Below are 19,160 nucleotides of genomic sequence, written 5' to 3'. Positions count from 1 at the left end.
TGCGAGTACATGTAGGAATTAGACATTTTGGGTATATGTGTTTTTCGTAGTGTGTGATTTTCCTATGATTGGGCATGTCCCCTTTGGATTCCCCACTCTCTCCATGTTTAACACGCTCAGCTTTTTCTCTCAACAGTTTACACAGACGTTTCAGACAAAACCCAGAAAGGTTTCACTCCATGATAGTCTCTGAACCTCACTTTTTCGATCAGAAAGACCAAAAAGGGGCCGCCATGTGAAAGATAAAGCCGAGCCCAAAAAAAACAGCATATTTAAGAAACCCATGGAGAGCAATGGTGACAGCGGATAAAGTGACTTTGGTTAAGCTGTGGAAACTCTAGTATTCCGCTCTTGATTTCTCATCTCTTGCCGGGGTTTATTATAAGCTCCAAAATGACCCTTCATTTTCACTACAATAACAAGCCATAATTTCTTCCCCCTAGTGTTTGTCTCTTGCTGCAACCAGGGACGACCCATATCTCGTCTCTGTCACCACTTGGTGTAGCTTTCAACAACGGCTACCCATTTCAGCCCATAACCTTGATTTGCACTATATCTATAGGTCCAATATATATATTTTTCTCAATTTCATCGTTCCCTGTTCTTGTTGGAAGATTGGTCCCTTGTATTCTCATCACGGATCCTCACTTTTCTGCTCTTTAAGAGGAATGTTATGTTGATGAATTGTTGTTCTCTTCTGCAATTAATGGTCATACTACCCTTTGTCTTTCAATGACTGCTTTTTTCATCGTGAGTTCTTCTTGGAGAATCCTATTCTAAGTATACCAGATTCTTTGATGGCTTCAATTCTTCGGTTTCGAAAGCTATGCTATTTAGATCCTGTGAAATTTCAATCATATGAATTCCCCAGAATCAATAAGCAAGAAGAAGATAATGCTATTCCTGCAGCCAAGTTAGCTGCAGAAATTCCTAAGAAAAAGACTAACAGACAACTCAAGGAGCGGAGGTCCATAGACTATTGTTGTCGGTTCATTGGCTATATTTGCACTACTTGGTGGCTTCTATTGTTTCTGTACCAATGTTTTCCAGCGACATTGCCTGGCTTTCTGGTCCCTGAAGCACCCGGGGCAAGGCTTAGACGAGAAGGCATTACGGCTCTTCACCCTGTTGTCATGGTGCCTGGCATGGTAACAGGTGGACTAGAGCTATGGGAGGGCAAGCCTTGCGCTGAAGGTCTCTTTCGCAAGCGGATTTGGGGTGGTAGCTTCACTGAAATCTTCAGAAGGTTTGAGATGATATAAACTTAATCATGCTCAATTTTCTCAATGGCTAAGAGCTTTGATTGTGTTAAATGTAAAAAGTTCTATTAAGTTCAGCTAATGTTTTGTGAACATAAAGCAAGAGATCCTACTTAATTTTTTTTATTAAGAGTGACGACGGAATTTTGTTGGAATTTTCAGGCCATTGTGTTTGTTGGAGCATCTATCCTTGGACAATGAGACAGGCCTTGATCCCCCAGGCATTAGAGTCCGTCCAGTTCCAGGGCTTGTATCAGCCGACTACTTTGCTCCTGGATATTTTGTTTGGGCTGTTCTCATCGAGAATTTAGCCAAAATTGGTTATGAGGGGAAGAATATGCATATGGCTGCCTATGATTGGAGACTATCTTTCCAGAATACAGAGGTATATTCACCATTTCATCAACCTACACTCCCAAGACATCTTTTTTAAACAGTGCCTGATCGTTTTCTTCTGTATTTGTTAAATTCAGCTTCTAAGTAAAACCTTGGAAGTACGAAGCACAAGTAGTATATATTAAAGTTGAGTTGAGCTAAAACTAGTATGTTTCTAATTGTGTACAAACAGACTCGCGACCGAACACTTAGTAGATTGAAGAGTAAAATTGAGTTTATGTATGAATCCAACGGCTATAAGAAAGTGGTGGTGCTGCCCCATTCCATGGGGGTTATCTATTTCCTCCACTTCCTTAAATGGGTTGAAACACCTTCTCCCATGGGAGGTGGTGGTGGATTGGGCTGGTGTGCCAAGCACATCAAAGCAATCATGAATATTGGTCCGGCATTTCTTGGGGTTCCAAAGGCTGTTAGTAAAATGTTCTCCGCTGAGGGAGGGGACCTCGCGTTGGTCAGGTGAGTATTGGAATCTTTCCCCAGTATTGTAGTGTTAGTCACATTTTGTGAAGGAAATTAAGTTGGGTGTATTTGAACAATCTCACAATTCATTTCAATGATTTTCTGGTATTTTATTTTATCCATCAATGAACAGAATTTTTTTTTCCATACACTCAAATGAAAGAGTAAACTAAAGAAGTTCACACTATATAAACTGAAGGGGGGAAAACATGAATTCAGTATTTATTGCAGCAGGGGAAAACTTGTAATATGTTATAAAATTGACATTTTTCATTGCCTATGTAGAGCTATGGCTCCTGCTCTTTTGGATTCTGAGCTTCTTGGGCTTCAGACCTTTGTACATTTCCTGCGAGTGTCTCGAACGTGGGACTCAATCATGTCACTGATGCCTAAAGGTGGAGAGACTATCTGGGGTGACAAGGATTGGGCTCCAGACGAAGGAAACACTTGCCCTTTGACAAAGATTAGACACCAGCAGCCCTCCACGAGTGGCAATGATACCAACAACATAAAAAAGAATGGCTTTGGGCTTAAAGTTCAAGACAATTATGGAAGGATAATCTCTTTTGGCAAGGAAGCATCGCAATTACCTTCTACACAGCTTCCGGCCTTCAATTCAAAGGTACCAATTCCTTGATAACTGCTATAAAGGAACAGCTAACAGCTTGCAATGTGACAAGTGTAGAACAGGAAGTTTTGACCTGATGATTCGTTTTGTTCTTTATATTCAGGAACTTTTGCACAAAGGTACTTCTAAGTCTCTCAATCCACGGTGTGGAGAAGTTTGGACTGAATACGATGAGGTGAGCAGGGAAAGCATCAAAAAGGTTGCTGAGAATAAGGTTTACACAGCTAAAACTTTGGTTGATTTACTACAGTTCGTAGCACCAAAAACAATGCAGCGAGCAGCAGTTCAATTCTCTCATGGCATAGCTGATGATCTTAACGATCCTAAATACAATCATTACAAATACTGGTCCAATCCACTAGAGACCAAGTAAGTATGTAGACCATTTCTATCCACTAAAAAACATTTTGCTTCACAACCACATCCTTCAAGTTTATCAGGGAGTCTTCACTAAGTACACAAAACATGTTAGAAAGAATAGTATCTCACATATTTCCTTCTATTGTCTTGGTAACTAACTAACTAACTCTAATACTACCAGAACAGACTCAAGATTAAGTTCCCAAAAGTGACTTCATTTCATTTTTCAGGCTACCTGATGCTCCTGATATGGAGATATACAGCTTATATGGAGTTGGAATACCCACAGAGAGATCATATGTCTACAAATCGTCACCCAATATCGATAAGTGCAAAAACGTACCATTCCAGATCGATAGTTCAGCCGATGGAGATGATCAAGAAAGCTGCTTGAGGGGTGGAGTGTACTTTGTTGATGGTGATGAAAGTGTGCCTGTTATCAGCGCTGGTTTCATGTGTGCAAAAGGATGGAGGGGGAAAACCCGGTTCAATCCATCCGGCATTGCAACTTACGTAAGAGAATACAAGCACAAGCCTCCGACTAGCCTGCTTGAAGGAAGGGGACTTGAGAGTGGCGGACATGTTGACATTATGGGAAATGTTGGCTTGATAGAGGATGTGTTGAGAGTTGCTGCTGGAGCTACTGGTGCTGAGATGGGGGGTGATAGGATTCATTCGGATATCTTGAGAATGTCTGAGAGAATAAATCTTCGGCTTTGACAACTTTTTGGTTAGGATGATAGAGGCTTATGAGTTATTATGGCAAGGCAGAGTGAGGACTAACAGTAAGTGAAAATGCAGCATTTTGAGACCTGTTGGATAACCATATTGATCGTCACAACCACCAGAAAAACCTGGGAAAATAACAAAAAGCTAATATGGGTGTGAAGTGTACAAAAATAAGAATCGACTCCGACGAATAAACTGCTGAAAATTGTCAAATGTTTTACCATTAATTTATTTTTCTCTAATATGCAGTTCTCAGTTCCTGTATTCTAGTTGTAATAACAGTTATAATGCAGTGGCAATTTTCTCATTTTTGCAAAATTTCACTGCTTGAGCTCATTGATGTGGGCCAAGGCCCATTTGCTAAACAATATGCAGAACCAATACTTTTCGGCTGAAAGTCCAATCCAATACAGTAGGTTGAGCCCAACAATAATCATCTTCCTAGGGTTTTGATGCAGTTAGCATTTGTTGCAAAAACCAGTGGGTACTCAGTAACCTGACAAACGTGACTAAATAACCTAGACAAAGTTAGATGCGGCAGAAACAGTGCAAAAAAAACAAAAGCAAAGGTAATACATGTGTAAAAAAATAAAAAATTCATGTTTATCAGATAGAACAATGATATCCTCCGGACTGCAAATGCCTTTCAGGTCACACACATGCCAGTTGCCGCACGATTTAATTCTCACATGAATGTGGATGACCAACTTCTCTCCGCCGTTTCAACCAGAGTACACCTGTGAATAAGGATATGGGACGAAAACACTGGCTTCAAACTTTCATCAGATCTAATTTGGAGGATTTACAATAGGAGGAGGTTTTCTAGATGGCTTTGAAGCTTCAATAATTGTCATATTTCCCAGACCAAACTCTATGGTGTCCTTCTCATCCTTCTGTTGTATCTCCGTTTCAGATATAATCCCACTTGAAGGCTGGGGAAGATTAGCTGCCATAGAAGGCTCAAGCATTCGGGGTCTTCCAGTGATCCATGGATGATTAAGGCATTCAGCTGCTGATGGCCTTTTCTCAGGCAAAAAATCAAGAATGGGGACAAGGAAGTCTGCCATGTCATTAGCATCTTGCTCGCTGAAACTGTACTTCTCAATCAACACCTTATTAAGTGGCCAAGAGCGTAACCGGCGGATATGCCTTAAATCTCCATTTCTATTGAAGAAATCTCGAGAAAAGCGGCCACGTAGTGCAATCTAAAGGCCAAATTAGTTAGATCTTGAATACTAAAAGCGAGTAGTGAGTATAATATAGAATTGTAGATGGTCGTCAAGGAGTGAAGATTAACAAAAAATCAGTTTCTGCAATATGGTAAAAATTAGATATCTTCATTATTGCAAACCCAAGTCGTACCTTGCGTGGCATCGTCCCAAGAAGCTCCATCATCAATGCTAAGTGATCCTGCAAGTATAAAACTGGGAAGTTAAACATCGATTCAGACACACAATAAAAGAGGGAGAAAAGAAAAATTCACCTAAACTTGAACCACAATAGATAAGAGGTTGTTCAGTGCTATTATTTGTTGTCCAATACTCCAAATTATGGAAACCACAAGCATTGCCCTTTTTAGAACAAGTTAAAAAAAATAGGCGGCTTGCTCGTTAACACATAAGAAAGAAAGAAAAGAGTCACTCCAGTACATCTTACAAAGCCAAGAACTCCGAAACAGAAAGCTAGGCTGTAACAAAAAGAAGCTTCGACAACGTTTTCCAACAGATATTTTTTTGGTGAATGAGTATGTCTTCTCCTAGGTAGGATGTGTGTCTTTTTCTTTGTAGCAGGGAGTAGATTGTAAATTTCAAAATAGTTCACCGGTATACAATGACCTTAGAGATACTTTGAAAACTTCCCACAAAAGAATCAAAATAAGTAAATAACTGACCAGCTTCAAACAATGTCATATGAAATGCAGACCATCACTATAAAACAACAACTATTATAGCTATGGCATCTATACCTCATCCCTGTCGTAGTTATCACCACTATGAGGATCGAAAAGAACATCTCCAGTGGCAAGCTCAAAGCATAGGCAAGCAAAGGACCAGAGATCTGCTGGAGTTGAATATTTAGATCCAAGAATAACCTCTGGACACCGATACTGCCTTGTCTGGATATCACTCGTAAACTGCTTGTGAGTCCAACAAGCATTTCCAAAATCAACCAATTTGCAATTGCAATCAACTGCTGCTAAGAGCTTTTTCATTGTGGACGGGCTTCCTCTTCTGCGACCATGATTCTCTTGAGATGCATCCTTGACTCTCTCACTCTTTGCTGAAACATCTCTAATCACGGAACCATTTACTGGTTCCTCAGCAGAATTCCCACTTGGCTTTACTTGACCATTAGAATCCTCTGCATTGGGTGTATGATCTCCAGCTTCATGTTCTTCAGAGTCATCTTTCCCTGCTCCTTGAGCAACCTTCTTCGCCTTCTTTCGAATCTTCTTTTTTTGATTCTTGGTCAGACCCCCATTTGAACTCTTAATATCTTTTACCGCACCATGCACAGACACAATTTTGTTATTACTAGTTGGAAGGATGGGAGGACCATTCGTTTTGCTAGGATCTCTGGTTGGATCAATGAATGACGAAAGCAAGACATTTTCCGGCTTCAAGTCAGTGTGAATAATTGAAAGCTGGCTATGCAAGTAATCCAAACCTACTAGTATATGAAAACAAATCTCTTTGACCATATGTAAAGGAACCCCTCGGTAATCACTATACTTAATAAGTGTCAAAAGGTTATCTCCCAAGTACTCAAAAACCATACACATATGAAGTCCATTTGGCCCTGAATGCTTGAAATGATCCAAAAGCTTCACAACACACTTTTTGTTATCAGGATCTCCCTCTGCAATCTGCTTGAGTATTTTTATCTCATCCATTGCAGCTTCAGTGTAATGCGAAGCACTCTTTTGAACTTTCAATGCCACATACAGCTGCAAAATGAATCTCATTTGTAGTTAGATAGCTTTTCAATGAAAACCATTGGGGACTTCCATAACGAGTTTACCAGGAAGACAAACCACCTGGCAGATATGTGTATTTATTTACCTATGAGTAAACCTGAAAATATTTGAACAATAAAAGAGATGGGAATCTTCTTTTATAATGCTTACTCCACTTACAAAAACTAGACAATGAAACAAGAGTTCACTTGAGTCGAAAATTTTCCAACGTCGTTGACATATCAGACAATATATCAAATCACAAATAGATCCCCTCACCCACTCACGCTCCAATCAGAAATTCCTATATTTCTAGTTCCTTTTCATGTGCCATACACAAAAAAGTTGAACGAAAAAAAAATTAAACGCTATCATTCCCAGTTCCTCCTCTCCCCTTTCCCGCAGTTGCCCATCCATCAGGAAAAATATCAATACCAACAACAGAAACCAAAACATACCGATCTCTGGGTGTCCCAAGCGACCCATACAGTGGAAAAATGACCCCATCCGAGCTTGCTCTGAACCACATAACAACCATGCTTGAATGTTTCCCCTATCCGCACTGGATGGTATCCTCCTCTCCTGTAATCCTCTGTTCCCTCATCCTCCGATGTGTAATCACTCGATTCGCCACGACTGCGCTTGTCCTCCTCCTCTGCCATTGAAGAACTAAATTCAAGATTGGTATTGATCGAATTACGTTTGTTCAATCGAAGCCAAGATACTCAAAGGGGGTGAATTAGGTAGCCGGGCACAGGGTTTACGGTATCGCGCGGAGGTGAGGACAACTGTACTGTAGAGGGGAAGGAAAATTCAAAATTAGGGTTTATCACGACAATTTGCCTGGAAAATCCAGAACGTTTATGCGGCGTGGGATTTTGTATTTTAAAAAATGGATTCCAGGGATCCCTTCACCCAAAACAAGGTTGGGTGATAAAGTGGGTCCCACAGCTGAATTCGGACAAAAAAAGACGGCCCAAGAGGCCAAGATCCACATTGCCATTGGCGGTGGGCCGGTGTCGTAGGCCACTTGATGGTTCTCTAGGGATTCAATTAGCCCGCCCAATCCACCAACTAGCTTAGCGCTCGAAATGCCGATGGCCCCATTTTTTTTTTAAGAAAAAAATGTCTTGACAAATATGGCAAATTTCTCTCTTTTTTCCATTGCTGTGTTTGCATTGCGAGAGAGAGTTTATTTGTGACCGTCAGATCTATTTCCGTCCCTATATAAACAGAACTATTGCGTATCGGACCTCTCCCAATCCAACCTATAAATATTGGGATATCATGGCACAGCAAAGTTGAGCTGCTTGAGCAGAACGAAACACCAGCCAGCCGCATGAGAGCTGGTTTTTTCAGCCCTTCGTGATTCGATCAATTTTGGGTGGCCACATCAAACCCAACTAAATATGAATTTACTCTCTACCAGCCACCAGGCCATTTGAATACATGTCATAGACCCACTGAAACCTCAAATAACTTCTTTTGCTAAGACAGTTGATCGCAAGGCAACGATACGATACGATACTACACTCTATTGGCTTCAACTTACCCAAAACCTTGCTAACATGGCTGCCCGATGGTGAAGATGGAAAATTGGGGTGGGCGGTGCTTGATCAGGATGTCAAAGTCATCAAGTTCAATTAGCTGATGCGTGCGAAGATCAAGTTTTATAAGCTGACGGGTTATGGGTGCGAAGGTCTCGAATCAATAGAAAGGAGTAGTACTGTACAAGTTACAAAATAATGTAAAGAAGATCGAATAGTCCCCATGAATATACAAAGCTCTGCTAAAATAAGGAAAACAAGAAATTAGACATATCTATATCCAACAAAGTTTGAATGAGAAACATATTTCTATCTATATAAAAAAAATACTGATAGAATAAAGACTAATGAGCACACCGAGCATCTACTCGCTGCTACCAAAATCCAAAATAATGATAAGTCCTGCCGATTACTATAAATATAAACCGGCAAAGGAATATACAGAAAATCAAAAACAAGTCCCAAGTCTCTCGTCTCTCCCACCCTATGCTACAAGAACAGGACACTCCCAAGTATACATATATGCAAGAGTAAAGCTAGTATAGTTGTTGGAATTAGTTTGTTGGGTACATTATGTGGCGAGCTGTTATTATTCAGCTGTCCTGCATTGACATATTCGCTTTTGCCAGTCCTAGCTGTTGCAGAGACATTCACTGACAATGAACCTAATAAGATAAATTAAGGTATCAGAAACTTGAATTAAGAGTAAACTCTTGCAACTTGAGGCATTTGGACAACGGTGAAAATAAATCAACTCTCTTCCACTCCAAAGTCTAAACAAGTATTTATTTATGTTGTGAAGTTTTGTAAACCTCTGTTCTATCACTTGGGTTATAAAAACTTTATTTCTCTAAGGGAAGTGGAAGTTGCCTTTCTTTAACTTCTTCAGTAAGGATAAATTTTTTATCATATTAATAATCATGATGTGTCTCTAACAAAAGATATAAGGTCGGGTTAAGATTTATAGCGAGAGGTAAATCAACTTGAACATTGAAATTCTAGAGAAATTGGATAGTTTTATTCTCATTCAGTCTCCTAATGCACCATTGAGAGGGTGAGATATACTTACAATCGTAGCTAGCCCATCCAATACGCTGATTAGCTAGATCATATACAAAAATCTTATCCTTCAGAACAAGATCTGCACGAAAGAAGAGACGATATTTCTTTGAGCACGATAGAGAAATGTTTTTTCTTGAATAACAGGGAAACGCGATTATACATAAAGCATGTTACAATAAATACAGTTATATAAACCTGTGTTAAATATCAGGAAGTACAATGAAAATGATTGACCATAATTTTTCAGATACAATTGCAGTCATTGCAAACCACCAATTTCCCACTCCCAAAAGCACAAATACAAAAGGAAGAAAAAAACAACACGTCATCTAGAATGCAAACGATTACTGTTCTAACTTAAAGTACATTCTAGCACAGGCACACCGCAATAATATCAAGGAGTTCAAGCTATTAAAACAGACCTCAGGCACACGTTTCCTATTGTCTAAATATATGAAGAAGAAAATCGTAACTAAGATGCCTATAAATTTTCTGGAGCAATGACTGTCTTTGGATTTGGATTACAGAGTCTCAAAAGAAAGTCATATATTTCATGAAATATTATACCATCAAAATGAGGAATCAAAAAGTAACATCATTTGCAAATACCTCCCAAAATTGTCATCCCTTGACCCTGAAATTTCTGAAAGCCAATGCACCACAATCCATCTGCACCCTGCAACACAAATTCACTAGTCCAAGTTAGAGATCCAGAGTATCCTTTTGGAACCGATTCATGTCACCCAGAATCATCTTCTGAATGCTAATGGACTTTGCAGCTTATTCACATGTATTTCCATCTTCTGATAGACACCATTACAGCGGTTAGAAAGAAATGGTAAATCAAAGACATCAAAAGAGCAGCAGCAGGAACCCAATAACTAATGTTCTGAAGTCATAAGTGTATGGAATCTCTTTAAGAGAGGGGAGAAGAGGTTAGCTTCCAGAATTGTAATACACATAAAAAGTGAAGCAAAACATTTTTCACCAGCCCTACGGCATTCAATGTAAAAACCTTGAAAACCCATTGCAACTTCAAATGGTATACCAAATACAGGCCAGGCATGAAAAGCTGCATGATTTGAAAAACAGGACCTAGATTGTCAGATCCATGCAGCCAATTGAAGGAATGCTTCAACTGAAGGGGCAATTCCGCCTTGTTCTTACTCAACAGCAATTCTACTAATCAAAATGCAACACCTTATGTATCAATTATGTGCGAAGAGCTTAAAAACTCACAACTGAGTTCTGCTGTATAAGGTAGTCCTGAGGACTCAATATCATAGATGCGCTTCCAGCAAAGTTCAGACTAACTTGAGGAAATACGTCTGTAACCCTGTGCACAAGATGACAAAAATTTTAGATCAACAAATATGCCTAAAAGATTAAGCAAATAATGAAAAAGAAACACATATGAAATGTCTAAAAAGTGGACCCGGAAGATGTCAAATAACACTGGTTTCCCTTGGAAAGAACTGAGCGTACAGACTGAGAAACAGCTGCAGTGACCTGAATAAGAGGAGGACATACTTCAAATCTTGTTATATGATTTTACGATGCTCCATAATAATATAATTTCAAATATAGTATAACAGAAATGCATTGCAATGTAAAGGAAAAAAAGTTGAGCGATTCATCAATGAAACTCACAGCATTAACAAGAGGATCATAGGCAGCCTCAACAAGATATGCCAAAGTAGTCCCAGAATCAATTATGGTTCCTTGGTTGCTTGATGTTGAAAACACTGAGGGATCTATTGATAACACTTGACCATTGACAGAAATGCTCTGAAGATTTAGATTGTAGTGAGGCCTGAAATTTTTGGATGGATAGGGATATTATTCAATCTTCCCGAATATTAGAGGCGCATTTCTGAAACCATCAACATTTATTACTATAACCATACATAACTAGCATATCAGAATCAAACAGTAAAGCGTGTGGGAAGTTGGTTGGCATGAATAATAATTGCCAAAAGCTTTTCTTTAGACAAAGCATTTAATTGCAAACAGTATTAATTTCCACCTTGCAGATAATATTGTTATTTATAAGAATTTAGTTGAAGGCAGTATTTTATGAGAATGATCCACATTGCAATAGTCTATTTCTAAATTCTAATAGACAAAGCACCTCATCTCAGATAAAAGGAAACATTGTGACAACCATACGCTAAACAGTAAACAGAGAATCCTAATCATTTCAGACTAAACATGATATATGATCTCATGTACAATATAAATCAATATGACATCTGCTGTTACTCAAGCCAATACAGCCAATAGAATCTCTGCATGAGAAAAAATTGCCACAAAGCAGCCATGGAAAAAATGTTTTACGACATAAGTGGAAATAGATAAAATATAGCGTAAAGGCATCGCTCTTCTGTCTTTCACCAACATTAATTCTCCATGCCTTTAAATTAAGTACGGATTCACATAATTCATCAAATAATAACAATCTGAAGCCAGGGCAAAACGAACTCATGTAACAGGATAGAAGAGGGTGCAAGAAATTTTGAATCAATAATAAAGGCCCTAAAAGGCTAAAAGTAAACAATTAAATAAAGCATAAAAACTTCTACATGGAGCATTGATGATTAGAAAGAAAACAGCTACAAGCAAGAGTAGGTTATTCTACCTCTAAGGACCAAAACATAAAAGAGTGTGTTGTGTTATTCAAACAAGCATGGAATAATAATTGCAACATACAAGCATCATTTGATTCCATATGGAAAGTGCAAAACCATGTAGCAAGATTGACCATAAAGAAGAGTTCAACTATCACACTTTTGGAAACATATGAAACAAAACAATTCAAAGCATAAATTAGATGTGATAAAAAGGAAAACAACTCATGTGCTCAAGACTCCAACAGTGGACGAGGTCAGAGAAAGGCTGGATGTACTACCTTATCCCACATAATATCTATAAATTATGTTTGTCCCTATCCACTGCAGAAACCTTGTGCACGGGAGTTGTTAACCTGTAAGTTAGATGTGATTGTTTCTTTTTAATAAAATGGACATACTGCAATGGGACAAGTGGAGTATAAACAATATTAGGCTCCAGAATCTCGCCAAGAACCAATATTCCTCCACCATTAGCATCTCCTTTCAAGCAGTGGGAGAACACTTTTGGTGCTAGTCCTTGTGAAGATAGTTGTGAAATGACAGACATTTCCTGTTGACCAAACCCAAAGATCCCGTCAACTGCTCTATCTGATTTTGTCAAGTCTGCAGTTTGCAAGATGCTACACCTGTATTATAATTCAGCATCCAGAGAAGTTAATAAGAGCCCTAACCAACAAGACAAGAAAAACAACGATCATAAGCTTGTAAGACAACGTGATGGCTCACCCAAACACTATCTGAGCCGAAGAATTAGTAGTCAAAGTATTCCCAACAATTGTATCAAAATGTAGCAAATCTGATACGTAATAGCCTGATGTACTACTGCCATCTCCATACTGAAATCTGTAACCACACTGGTTAGTTTGAGCAGAACACATAGAATCGGAGGACTGAACTCCTAGACTGCATCTCTGGTCTGAACAAGATATCAATGAAGCTGTTGATGAGCTCCCAGGATCAAAGAGATTCAGCGGAATCTGTGAGAAACCAGGCCTTACGGTCTTAAAATAAAATCAATTGAGAGATGAAACTAATCAATAGGATATGAAAAACTTAGAATTTACTTGGAGTCCACTGCTCTGAGGGCAGCCATTGCAGGAAGCGCAACCGACCCACAAGACATCACTTCCAGTATCAATCTGCACATAATATTCCCTCGGAGGGGAACCCAATTGCACCTTTGTATAATAAAGTCTGTAAGAAAACAAAAGGTAGTAAAAATCGAACCAAGAGTTAGCATCATCAGAGTAAGAAAAATACTCAATAAAAGAGGGGAAAACAAAAGATGCATAAGATATTCATCTACGGATTCCAGCAAAAACAACCACCTCTCGGAAAAGGGAGAGACGCCATAAATTCACACAAAAAAACATACAGAGAAAACAGGATAGACAAGCATGAAGCAGCACACAAACAGAGTAATTGGCGATGATAAGGAAATTTACAGAAAGGGAACGTAACTTATTACTAACTGAGAAACCCAAGCAACAACAACACGAAAAGCGAAAGCCGCGAAACACAATCCGAATAAAAGCAACAAAGAGAATTGACGAAACTACCCGACGGAGAACGGATCGAAGGTACCCAGGACCTGAAAATCGACTACCCCACCTGAGGACTGCAACATTCTTCCATGCCTAACTCTATCCCGGTCTCTGAGTAGACTCAGCTCTACTTTGTGGTTCGACGGGATAGCCCTCTCGAGAGTCAACGTGGCCGGAAAATCGCAGAGCACCACCACCACCACCGGAAAAAGCAAGGCGGCTAAAGCGATTTTCGCGGGAAAACCCGCCGCCATTTTTGGTTAATTTACGTATAAATTAATGCAGACGAAGCTGTCTATATCTAACAAATCAAGCACAAAATGCTGGAAAAAATAACACACAAACAAATTAGAAAGAACGTTAACGGCTACAAAAGTGTATTTTCAAGGTGGATAGAAAATCAATAGGGACAGAGATTGAGTTGTCAGCGTTATAGCGAGAGAAACCAAAATAGTTTGTACTTTATAGAGAGAAGTTGAATGATCCCAAAAGCCAAAAGACAAATTTCTGTTAATAATAAATAATAATATGCGTGGAAGATGAGAAAATGAGCGTCTCGGTCTGTTAATGTATCCTCGTTTTCGGTAAACTGCTGTTGACATCATCAGCACCAGGTGCGTATGTTATACGCGGTTTGTTTCTAAATTTTCTAGAGAAAACTTTGATTTTCCGGGTCTTACAAGAGTTAAGACAATATTGCTTCTAGATGGTTTTATTTTAGTCACCATGAAAGACCAGTTCGTGCCTGCTTCTTTAGAGTTTGGTTGTGTCATTCAAACAACAAAAAATTCACGGCGGAAACAAGATTCAAGAGTCAAAAGCAGGCCATTCAAAGAAAAAAACTCAAAAGTCCTTATTAATAGAAAAGAAGTAGAGTTAGTGGCGGAAATCATTTCACTTCATCTCCACCATCCAATACAACAATACATTGAATTTAACAACAGCACACCGAATGAATTCAATGTTACAGATTATGTGGAATTGCTCGAATCATTCCAGCAATTCATTTTCCCTCCACGACCATTCAAAAGTCATAGGTTAAATATATAGTTTCACTTTTGTACTTGAGAGTATTTTTCTCTTAAATACATTCCTCGAGTCAAAGACTTAAGAGTACCATTTTTGTTATTCACATAAGTTTTAGGTTTGAAAAATTAAATGTGACATATTGGAACAATTCAATCATACATACTTTATGAAAATGGATGATATCTCCCTAAATTATTTATTTTTATTATTACCCCTAAACTATTTATAAATGAGGTTTTTATATTGACATCACCAAAGTCATATCTAAACAATGGATTTACTTTAACGCAACCCAATACACCATTATTTCACATATTTTACTTTATGTTAGGTGAGTTGGTCGGTTTTCAAAAGCTACATAGAATCCACGCCCCTTCATTTTTTCCCCACTTTTTTTAAAAACAAAAGCTTTGGGTGCTTTTTTTGGGTGACTAATCTAACCCGGTATGCTTTTGAGAGTGGAGGTATTGTTCCAAGAAATTTGTGGAGGATATTTTAGTAATTCGGCTTCTCAGTTTCTTGGACATTAAGTTTTGGTAAAGAGGCCGACATGAGAGAAGTGGTTAAGTACTGCCCTTGATACGGCAAAGTTTAAATGGAAGAGATAAGATATTCCGGAATTTAAAAGTAAAAAAGAAAAAGACAATAGAAACGGTGAAAACTACTTTTGAGGGCACTCTCTATAAATCCTGTTTACTACGAAATTTTAAATCCAACGAAGCCATAACTCAGATGAGTTGGGCCAGATATGGTCGTAGTTGAGTGTTGACTTGCGAAACAAAATTTTAAAATATAAATAATAGAAAAAAATACCATTTAAGAAAAAGAAGAACCAGAAACACCTTCTCTAAAGAATTTAGACCCTATGCTTGACAGTGACAATGGGTTCTCCCACCAAGATTCCCCGTTGTTGTGTTCAGACCGTCAAATCGCTTTCATCTGGTTCTAGTTTCAGGGCATTATTTAGTTGGATGGTTGAATTTTGAAGGCTGATAACTAATAATAAGATTACAATTGACGGTTGAGTATTAAATTGGAACAAAGTATACGTATGAGCTCCGACCAGGTCTAGTTTGAGCTCCATAGTCCATTCTAACGGATGAGGGAGCACTTATGAGCACTATCATTGCTTCCATTGTATGGCTTTCCTTCCCTCAATTGCAGATTTAAATTTGTCTAGGGAAGCCCAAAACAAAAAACTCACTCCGGGCCTTCTCAGAGCTGGACAAATATTCATTCAAGACTATAGATAAAGCCCAGATTTTCAAGGAATAGTTTGCCATGGCTCCCTACCATAACTGAGCTGTGAGCTCTCTGGCCCATCTCTAGGGAAATCGTGCTAAGGAGTTTGCTATAAAGGAGCAGTGTATAGAAAATGACACTGGAAAATACAATTCCCAACAAGATAAAGCTGAAGCTCTTATTCTACTACTTTCCATACGTATTCTACTATTGAATATTGATGGACAAACACTTCACTTAATCGCTAATAAAAGAGCAACAAACACAAAATAACAAACTTAATGGAGATAAACAGCGAACATATGTAATGAGTTTGCGAGGCACAAATACAGACTCTTTAGCGAACTCAACAAACAAACAAACACAAAGTTGACCAAACAGACATGTCTAGCATATCAAAATCAGTGTGAAAGAACTCCATTCCCAATCAAAATCAAACACCAAAACAAAATCTAATTGCAGAGAAAAGAAAAAAAAAAAAAAAAAAAAAGAATAAGAAAAGAGATGTAACTTACCCGTGGGGACATCCATTGCAGATGGAGGAGTGACAATGTTGATTTGAAGAGCTCTGGAGACACATAAAAGTAGAGGAGAGTAGTGGAGGAAGTGAGGGTTGCAGGAGCAGAGTTCATATTCCATGAAAGCCAAAAAAAGAGCTGAACTTACGTTTTCTGTTGCCAAGATAGTTACTTTTTTTTTTTTTCTTTGGCTCTCTCCCATATCCGTAAATTGGAAAAATATTTCCAGAGGTTGATTTTCTTAATGACTTCAACACAAGGGCCAGCCTAGCATTACCATCCAAGGGATGATTTTAATCAATAAGACAATGACCATACAATTTTACATAAAATACATATAATTCCTGATCAATCATACCGCTCGAGTAGAACACCCTCTATAACTAATCAAAACAGATCGCTTTCACCTGCCCTGCAGGTTTAGTCTGAATCGGAGTCAGAATTTGCACTTTGCCGGACACTCCTCTTGGTTTGTGCATTTGATTTTACAATACTCTGAGAGGATTCACCTTCAAATATTATGACTTGAGCCTTAGCAAGCCTTTCCTCCAGTTCCTCAGTGCTAAACTCATCTGTCCCACCAAGCTCATCAAATCCTACCTAGTAATATTGATTGGAAGTTAACATCAAAAGCAAAAAATTATGATAATTTAATAGAAGGTTTAGCCAATTGAACATTCATCTTTTATCCTTCAACATACCACGTAGTCTTCCACTTTGCCCTTCCTTACAAGTGCAAGAGTTGGTAAAACAATGATCTTAAGCCTCTCAGTCAAGAATGGACTTTTCTCAGCTTGAATTTTTACAAATCGCGTCTCTATGTGCTGCTTTGCCAATATACTCATATGCTTGTCCATCACCTGGAAATAAAGCATAAAATAGATTATTCTTGAAATTTGAGTTTACAGCAACTAAATAGATATATGTCTCACTATCACACCACATTAACCTCAAGAACAATAACACCAAATGAATGGTGTATTGACAGATAACATCCGAATATCTGATCATAAGTAGATAGTTGGTCTTGAGTAAAAAATGAAGCGGCAACATAAAATCTCAATGTCCAGTCTATCACTAAACTTGTCCATATCCATCTAAAATCACAGTTTATATGCAAAAATTTGAATTCTAGCACAATCCTAGATAAGATCAGCAAATTAAATGACATCACCAGACCCACTAGCAGATCTCCAAATCAGGAAAATTTTCCGCTATTCCTATTAAGATTACAGACTTTTAGAAATTGAAGAAAACCCTAGTTCTGATCATGTCTCATTCTCCTATGAAAACATTAACCTCCAACATTAATATCAAAGCTAGCCCAAACCCTCTTGTATTCTGCAGGTAGATAAGAGTTTGAATAACCTCCAAGCATAATATCAAAACATTAAAACTATAATTCTTTTACCTTCCCAATAAGATGTGCAGAAGGATAGAAGCTAGCATAAAGCCCAAGTGATGAAATATGAAACTAGTGTCTTAAAAAGTGATGATTATCAACATATCAAAAGAACGAAAACCAAAGTGACCAAAGCTTGATAACAGCCAGCACCTCTTAAATAGGAATGAGAACAAAGAAATCCCTCCAATTCAATCATAATGACAGAAAATTCTCATCTACCAGAATTAGAAATTATTACATTGTGATACTAGTTGTTGTAGGGATGCATCTGGAAAAAATAATAGAGAGCCCTTGGGTTGAATTTTACCACAATTGAGCAGTGAAAATATATATGAAGTTTTAACAAAACAAAATCACCAAACAAATCTGATTTCCTTGTCGCACCAACTCCCCCAGACACCGACTCCACACACTCACTGATTGCACCGTAGTTATTTCAAGAATACCTCCGGAATTCAATCACGCGAGCCAAATCAGCAAATTGTGCGGCAATTCGACTAATATTCAACACCGAAAGGCCTAAACCAACTTGTTCAAAATCTACAAAGACAACGAAAGCTATGCAATAGTTCCTCTCAGTGCCTTTACCTTACAAGGCCAGTTCTCACGATAGAAGTGACAAACCACCCGTTCACTTGCTTTCACGACGGAGAAGAATTCCTTCTCGGACGGGATCTCAGAGTACTCCCCATGGCCAATAGCAAGATACTGACGGCGCTTCTCCGCCATCTTCTTCATCTGATGCAACCTCCGCTCCCTCAAAGCCTCAAGGTCATCACTGTCCAGGCGATCTAAGGCTGAGATCTCATCGTCCAGCTTGTCCTCTACCGCCTTGACTACAGTCAGTACTTGTTTCTCTAAAATCTGCAATGAAAACAGAAAATATGACACGCAAAGATAGATGTGTAAATCGATCGATAGTCGATCTAAAAGTATAGCTTAGGTATATGTGTACGAACCTCTTGAATTTTCTGATTCTCCATTGTTTGATAAAGAAGGACGGATCTGTCTCGGGCTCTCTCCCTACCAGTTCGAACTTCAAAATATACAGAATAAAACGACAAAATGCAAGAGGCAGTAGAGCAGAACGACTGAACGAGGACATTTGCAATGGCCGTCCTTATGATTGGACTGGCTGTGTTTTGGACCAAACTGGGCTGCCATTGGCCCATTGGACTTCGGATTATAAGAACACGGTTAGTATTACTCTTACGCAGCTAATTATTATTTTGAAAATAAAAAATTAATTAAGCTCTGCAAATACATTAAATTAAGGTTAATTGATCAATTTTCACTTTTCCTTCCCATTATATTACTTTTTTTAAGGCACAAAAGGCAACATTCACGAATTGACATTCCAAAATTTATTAAGTAAATAAAAGTTATATTTAACTAT

General features: G+C 38.4%; 4 protein-coding genes across 6 annotated transcripts; 1 reads left to right on the top strand and 3 right to left on the bottom strand.

Annotated features, from left to right (window-relative positions):
• LOC120002366 (putative phospholipid:diacylglycerol acyltransferase 2) lies at window positions 1-4,427 on the top strand. The gene is made up of 6 exons (XM_038851100.1): window positions 1-1,246; window positions 1,422-1,644; window positions 1,828-2,111; window positions 2,400-2,736; window positions 2,846-3,111; window positions 3,333-4,427. The coding sequence occupies exons 1-6, from the start codon at window positions 798-800 to the stop codon at window positions 3,820-3,822; spliced, it is 2,049 nt and encodes a 682-aa protein (XP_038707028.1). The 5' UTR covers window positions 1-797; the 3' UTR covers window positions 3,823-4,427.
• LOC120002368 (SRSF protein kinase 3-like) lies at window positions 4,204-7,679 on the bottom strand. 2 transcript variants are annotated; one of them, XM_038851102.1, is made up of 5 exons: window positions 7,246-7,679; window positions 5,798-6,778; window positions 5,194-5,241; window positions 4,701-5,036; window positions 4,204-4,568 (listed from the first exon to the last, which is right to left on the bottom strand). In XM_038851102.1, exons 1-5 carry the CDS (start codon window positions 7,447-7,449, stop codon window positions 4,554-4,556), a joined length of 1,584 nt encoding a protein of 527 aa, XP_038707030.1. In that variant the 5' UTR covers window positions 7,450-7,679; the 3' UTR covers window positions 4,204-4,553. The 2 variants fall into 2 exon arrangements, with proteins under 2 accessions (XP_038707030.1, XP_038707029.1); XM_038851101.1 differs by having other exon boundaries at window positions 4,204-5,036.
• Window positions 7,680-8,562: 883 nt separating this feature from the next.
• Window positions 8,563-16,649, bottom strand: LOC120001940 (aspartic proteinase 39-like). 2 transcript variants are annotated; one of them, XM_038850469.1, is made up of 11 exons: window positions 16,508-16,649; window positions 16,357-16,409; window positions 13,091-13,220; window positions 12,753-13,003; window positions 12,425-12,652; window positions 11,047-11,209; window positions 10,832-10,905; window positions 10,636-10,732; window positions 10,006-10,072; window positions 9,404-9,475; window positions 8,580-8,999 (listed from the first exon to the last, which is right to left on the bottom strand). In XM_038850469.1, exons 1-11 carry the CDS (start codon window positions 16,559-16,561, stop codon window positions 8,824-8,826), a joined length of 1,365 nt encoding a protein of 454 aa, XP_038706397.1. In that variant the 5' UTR covers window positions 16,562-16,649; the 3' UTR covers window positions 8,580-8,823. The 2 variants fall into 2 exon arrangements, with proteins under 2 accessions (XP_038706396.1, XP_038706397.1); XM_038850468.1 differs by lacking the exons at window positions 16,357-16,409; window positions 16,508-16,649 and adding an exon at window positions 13,586-14,209 and having other exon boundaries at window positions 8,563-8,999.
• LOC120001941 (thioredoxin domain-containing protein 9 homolog) lies at window positions 16,609-18,951 on the bottom strand. The gene is made up of 4 exons (XM_038850470.1): window positions 18,724-18,951; window positions 18,353-18,628; window positions 17,061-17,219; window positions 16,609-16,959 (listed from the first exon to the last, which is right to left on the bottom strand). The coding sequence occupies exons 1-4, from the start codon at window positions 18,934-18,936 to the stop codon at window positions 16,780-16,782; spliced, it is 828 nt and encodes a 275-aa protein (XP_038706398.1). The 5' UTR covers window positions 18,937-18,951; the 3' UTR covers window positions 16,609-16,779.
• Window positions 18,952-19,160: the final 209 nt, after the last annotated feature.

This window comes from Tripterygium wilfordii, chromosome 7 (assembly GCF_013401445.1).
Source record: "Tripterygium wilfordii isolate XIE 37 chromosome 7, ASM1340144v1, whole genome shotgun sequence".
Lineage (NCBI taxonomy): Eukaryota > Viridiplantae > Streptophyta > Magnoliopsida > Celastrales > Celastraceae > Tripterygium > Tripterygium wilfordii.
Note: the sequence above shows the minus strand (reverse complement) of the source record. Positions and strands in the feature narration are given on the sequence as shown.

Coding starts and splice junctions, on each gene's coding strand:
- LOC120002366 (XM_038851100.1), top strand. CDS start 798: ATGGCTTCAATTCTTCGGTTTCGAAAGCTATGCTATTTAGATCCTGTG. Junction 1,247..1,421: donor TTCACTGAAATCTTCAGAAG/GTTTGAGATGAT, acceptor TGGAATTTTCAG/GCCATTGTGTTTGTTGGAGC. Junction 2,737..2,845: donor TTCCGGCCTTCAATTCAAAG/GTACCAATTCCT, acceptor CTTTATATTCAG/GAACTTTTGCACAAAGGTAC.
- LOC120002368 (XM_038851101.1), bottom strand. CDS start 7,449: ATGGCAGAGGAGGAGGACAAGCGCAGTCGTGGCGAATCGAGTGATTAC. Junction 6,779..7,245: donor CTTGGGACACCCAGAGATCG/GTATGTTTTGGT, acceptor TTCATTTTGCAG/CTGTATGTGGCATTGAAAGT. Junction 5,037..5,193: donor TTGGGACGATGCCACGCAAG/GTACGACTTGGG, acceptor TTTGGCCTTTAG/ATTGCACTACGTGGCCGCTT.
- LOC120001940 (XM_038850468.1), bottom strand. CDS start 13,824: ATGGCGGCGGGTTTTCCCGCGAAAATCGCTTTAGCCGCCTTGCTTTTT. Junction 13,004..13,090: donor CTCAGAGCAGTGGACTCCAA/GTAAATTCTAAG, acceptor GGTTTCTCACAG/ATTCCGCTGAATCTCTTTGA. Junction 10,733..10,831: donor TGTTATTTGACATCTTCCGG/GTCCACTTTTTA, acceptor TCTTGTGCACAG/GGTTACAGACGTATTTCCTC.
- LOC120001941 (XM_038850470.1), bottom strand. CDS start 18,936: ATGGGCCAATGGCAGCCCAGTTTGGTCCAAAACACAGCCAGTCCAATC. Junction 17,220..18,352: donor GTGAGAACTGGCCTTGTAAG/GTAAAGGCACTG, acceptor CTTTATTTCCAG/GTGATGGACAAGCATATGAG. Junction 16,960..17,060: donor GCAAAGTGGAAGACTACGTG/GTATGTTGAAGG, acceptor CAATATTACTAG/GTAGGATTTGATGAGCTTGG.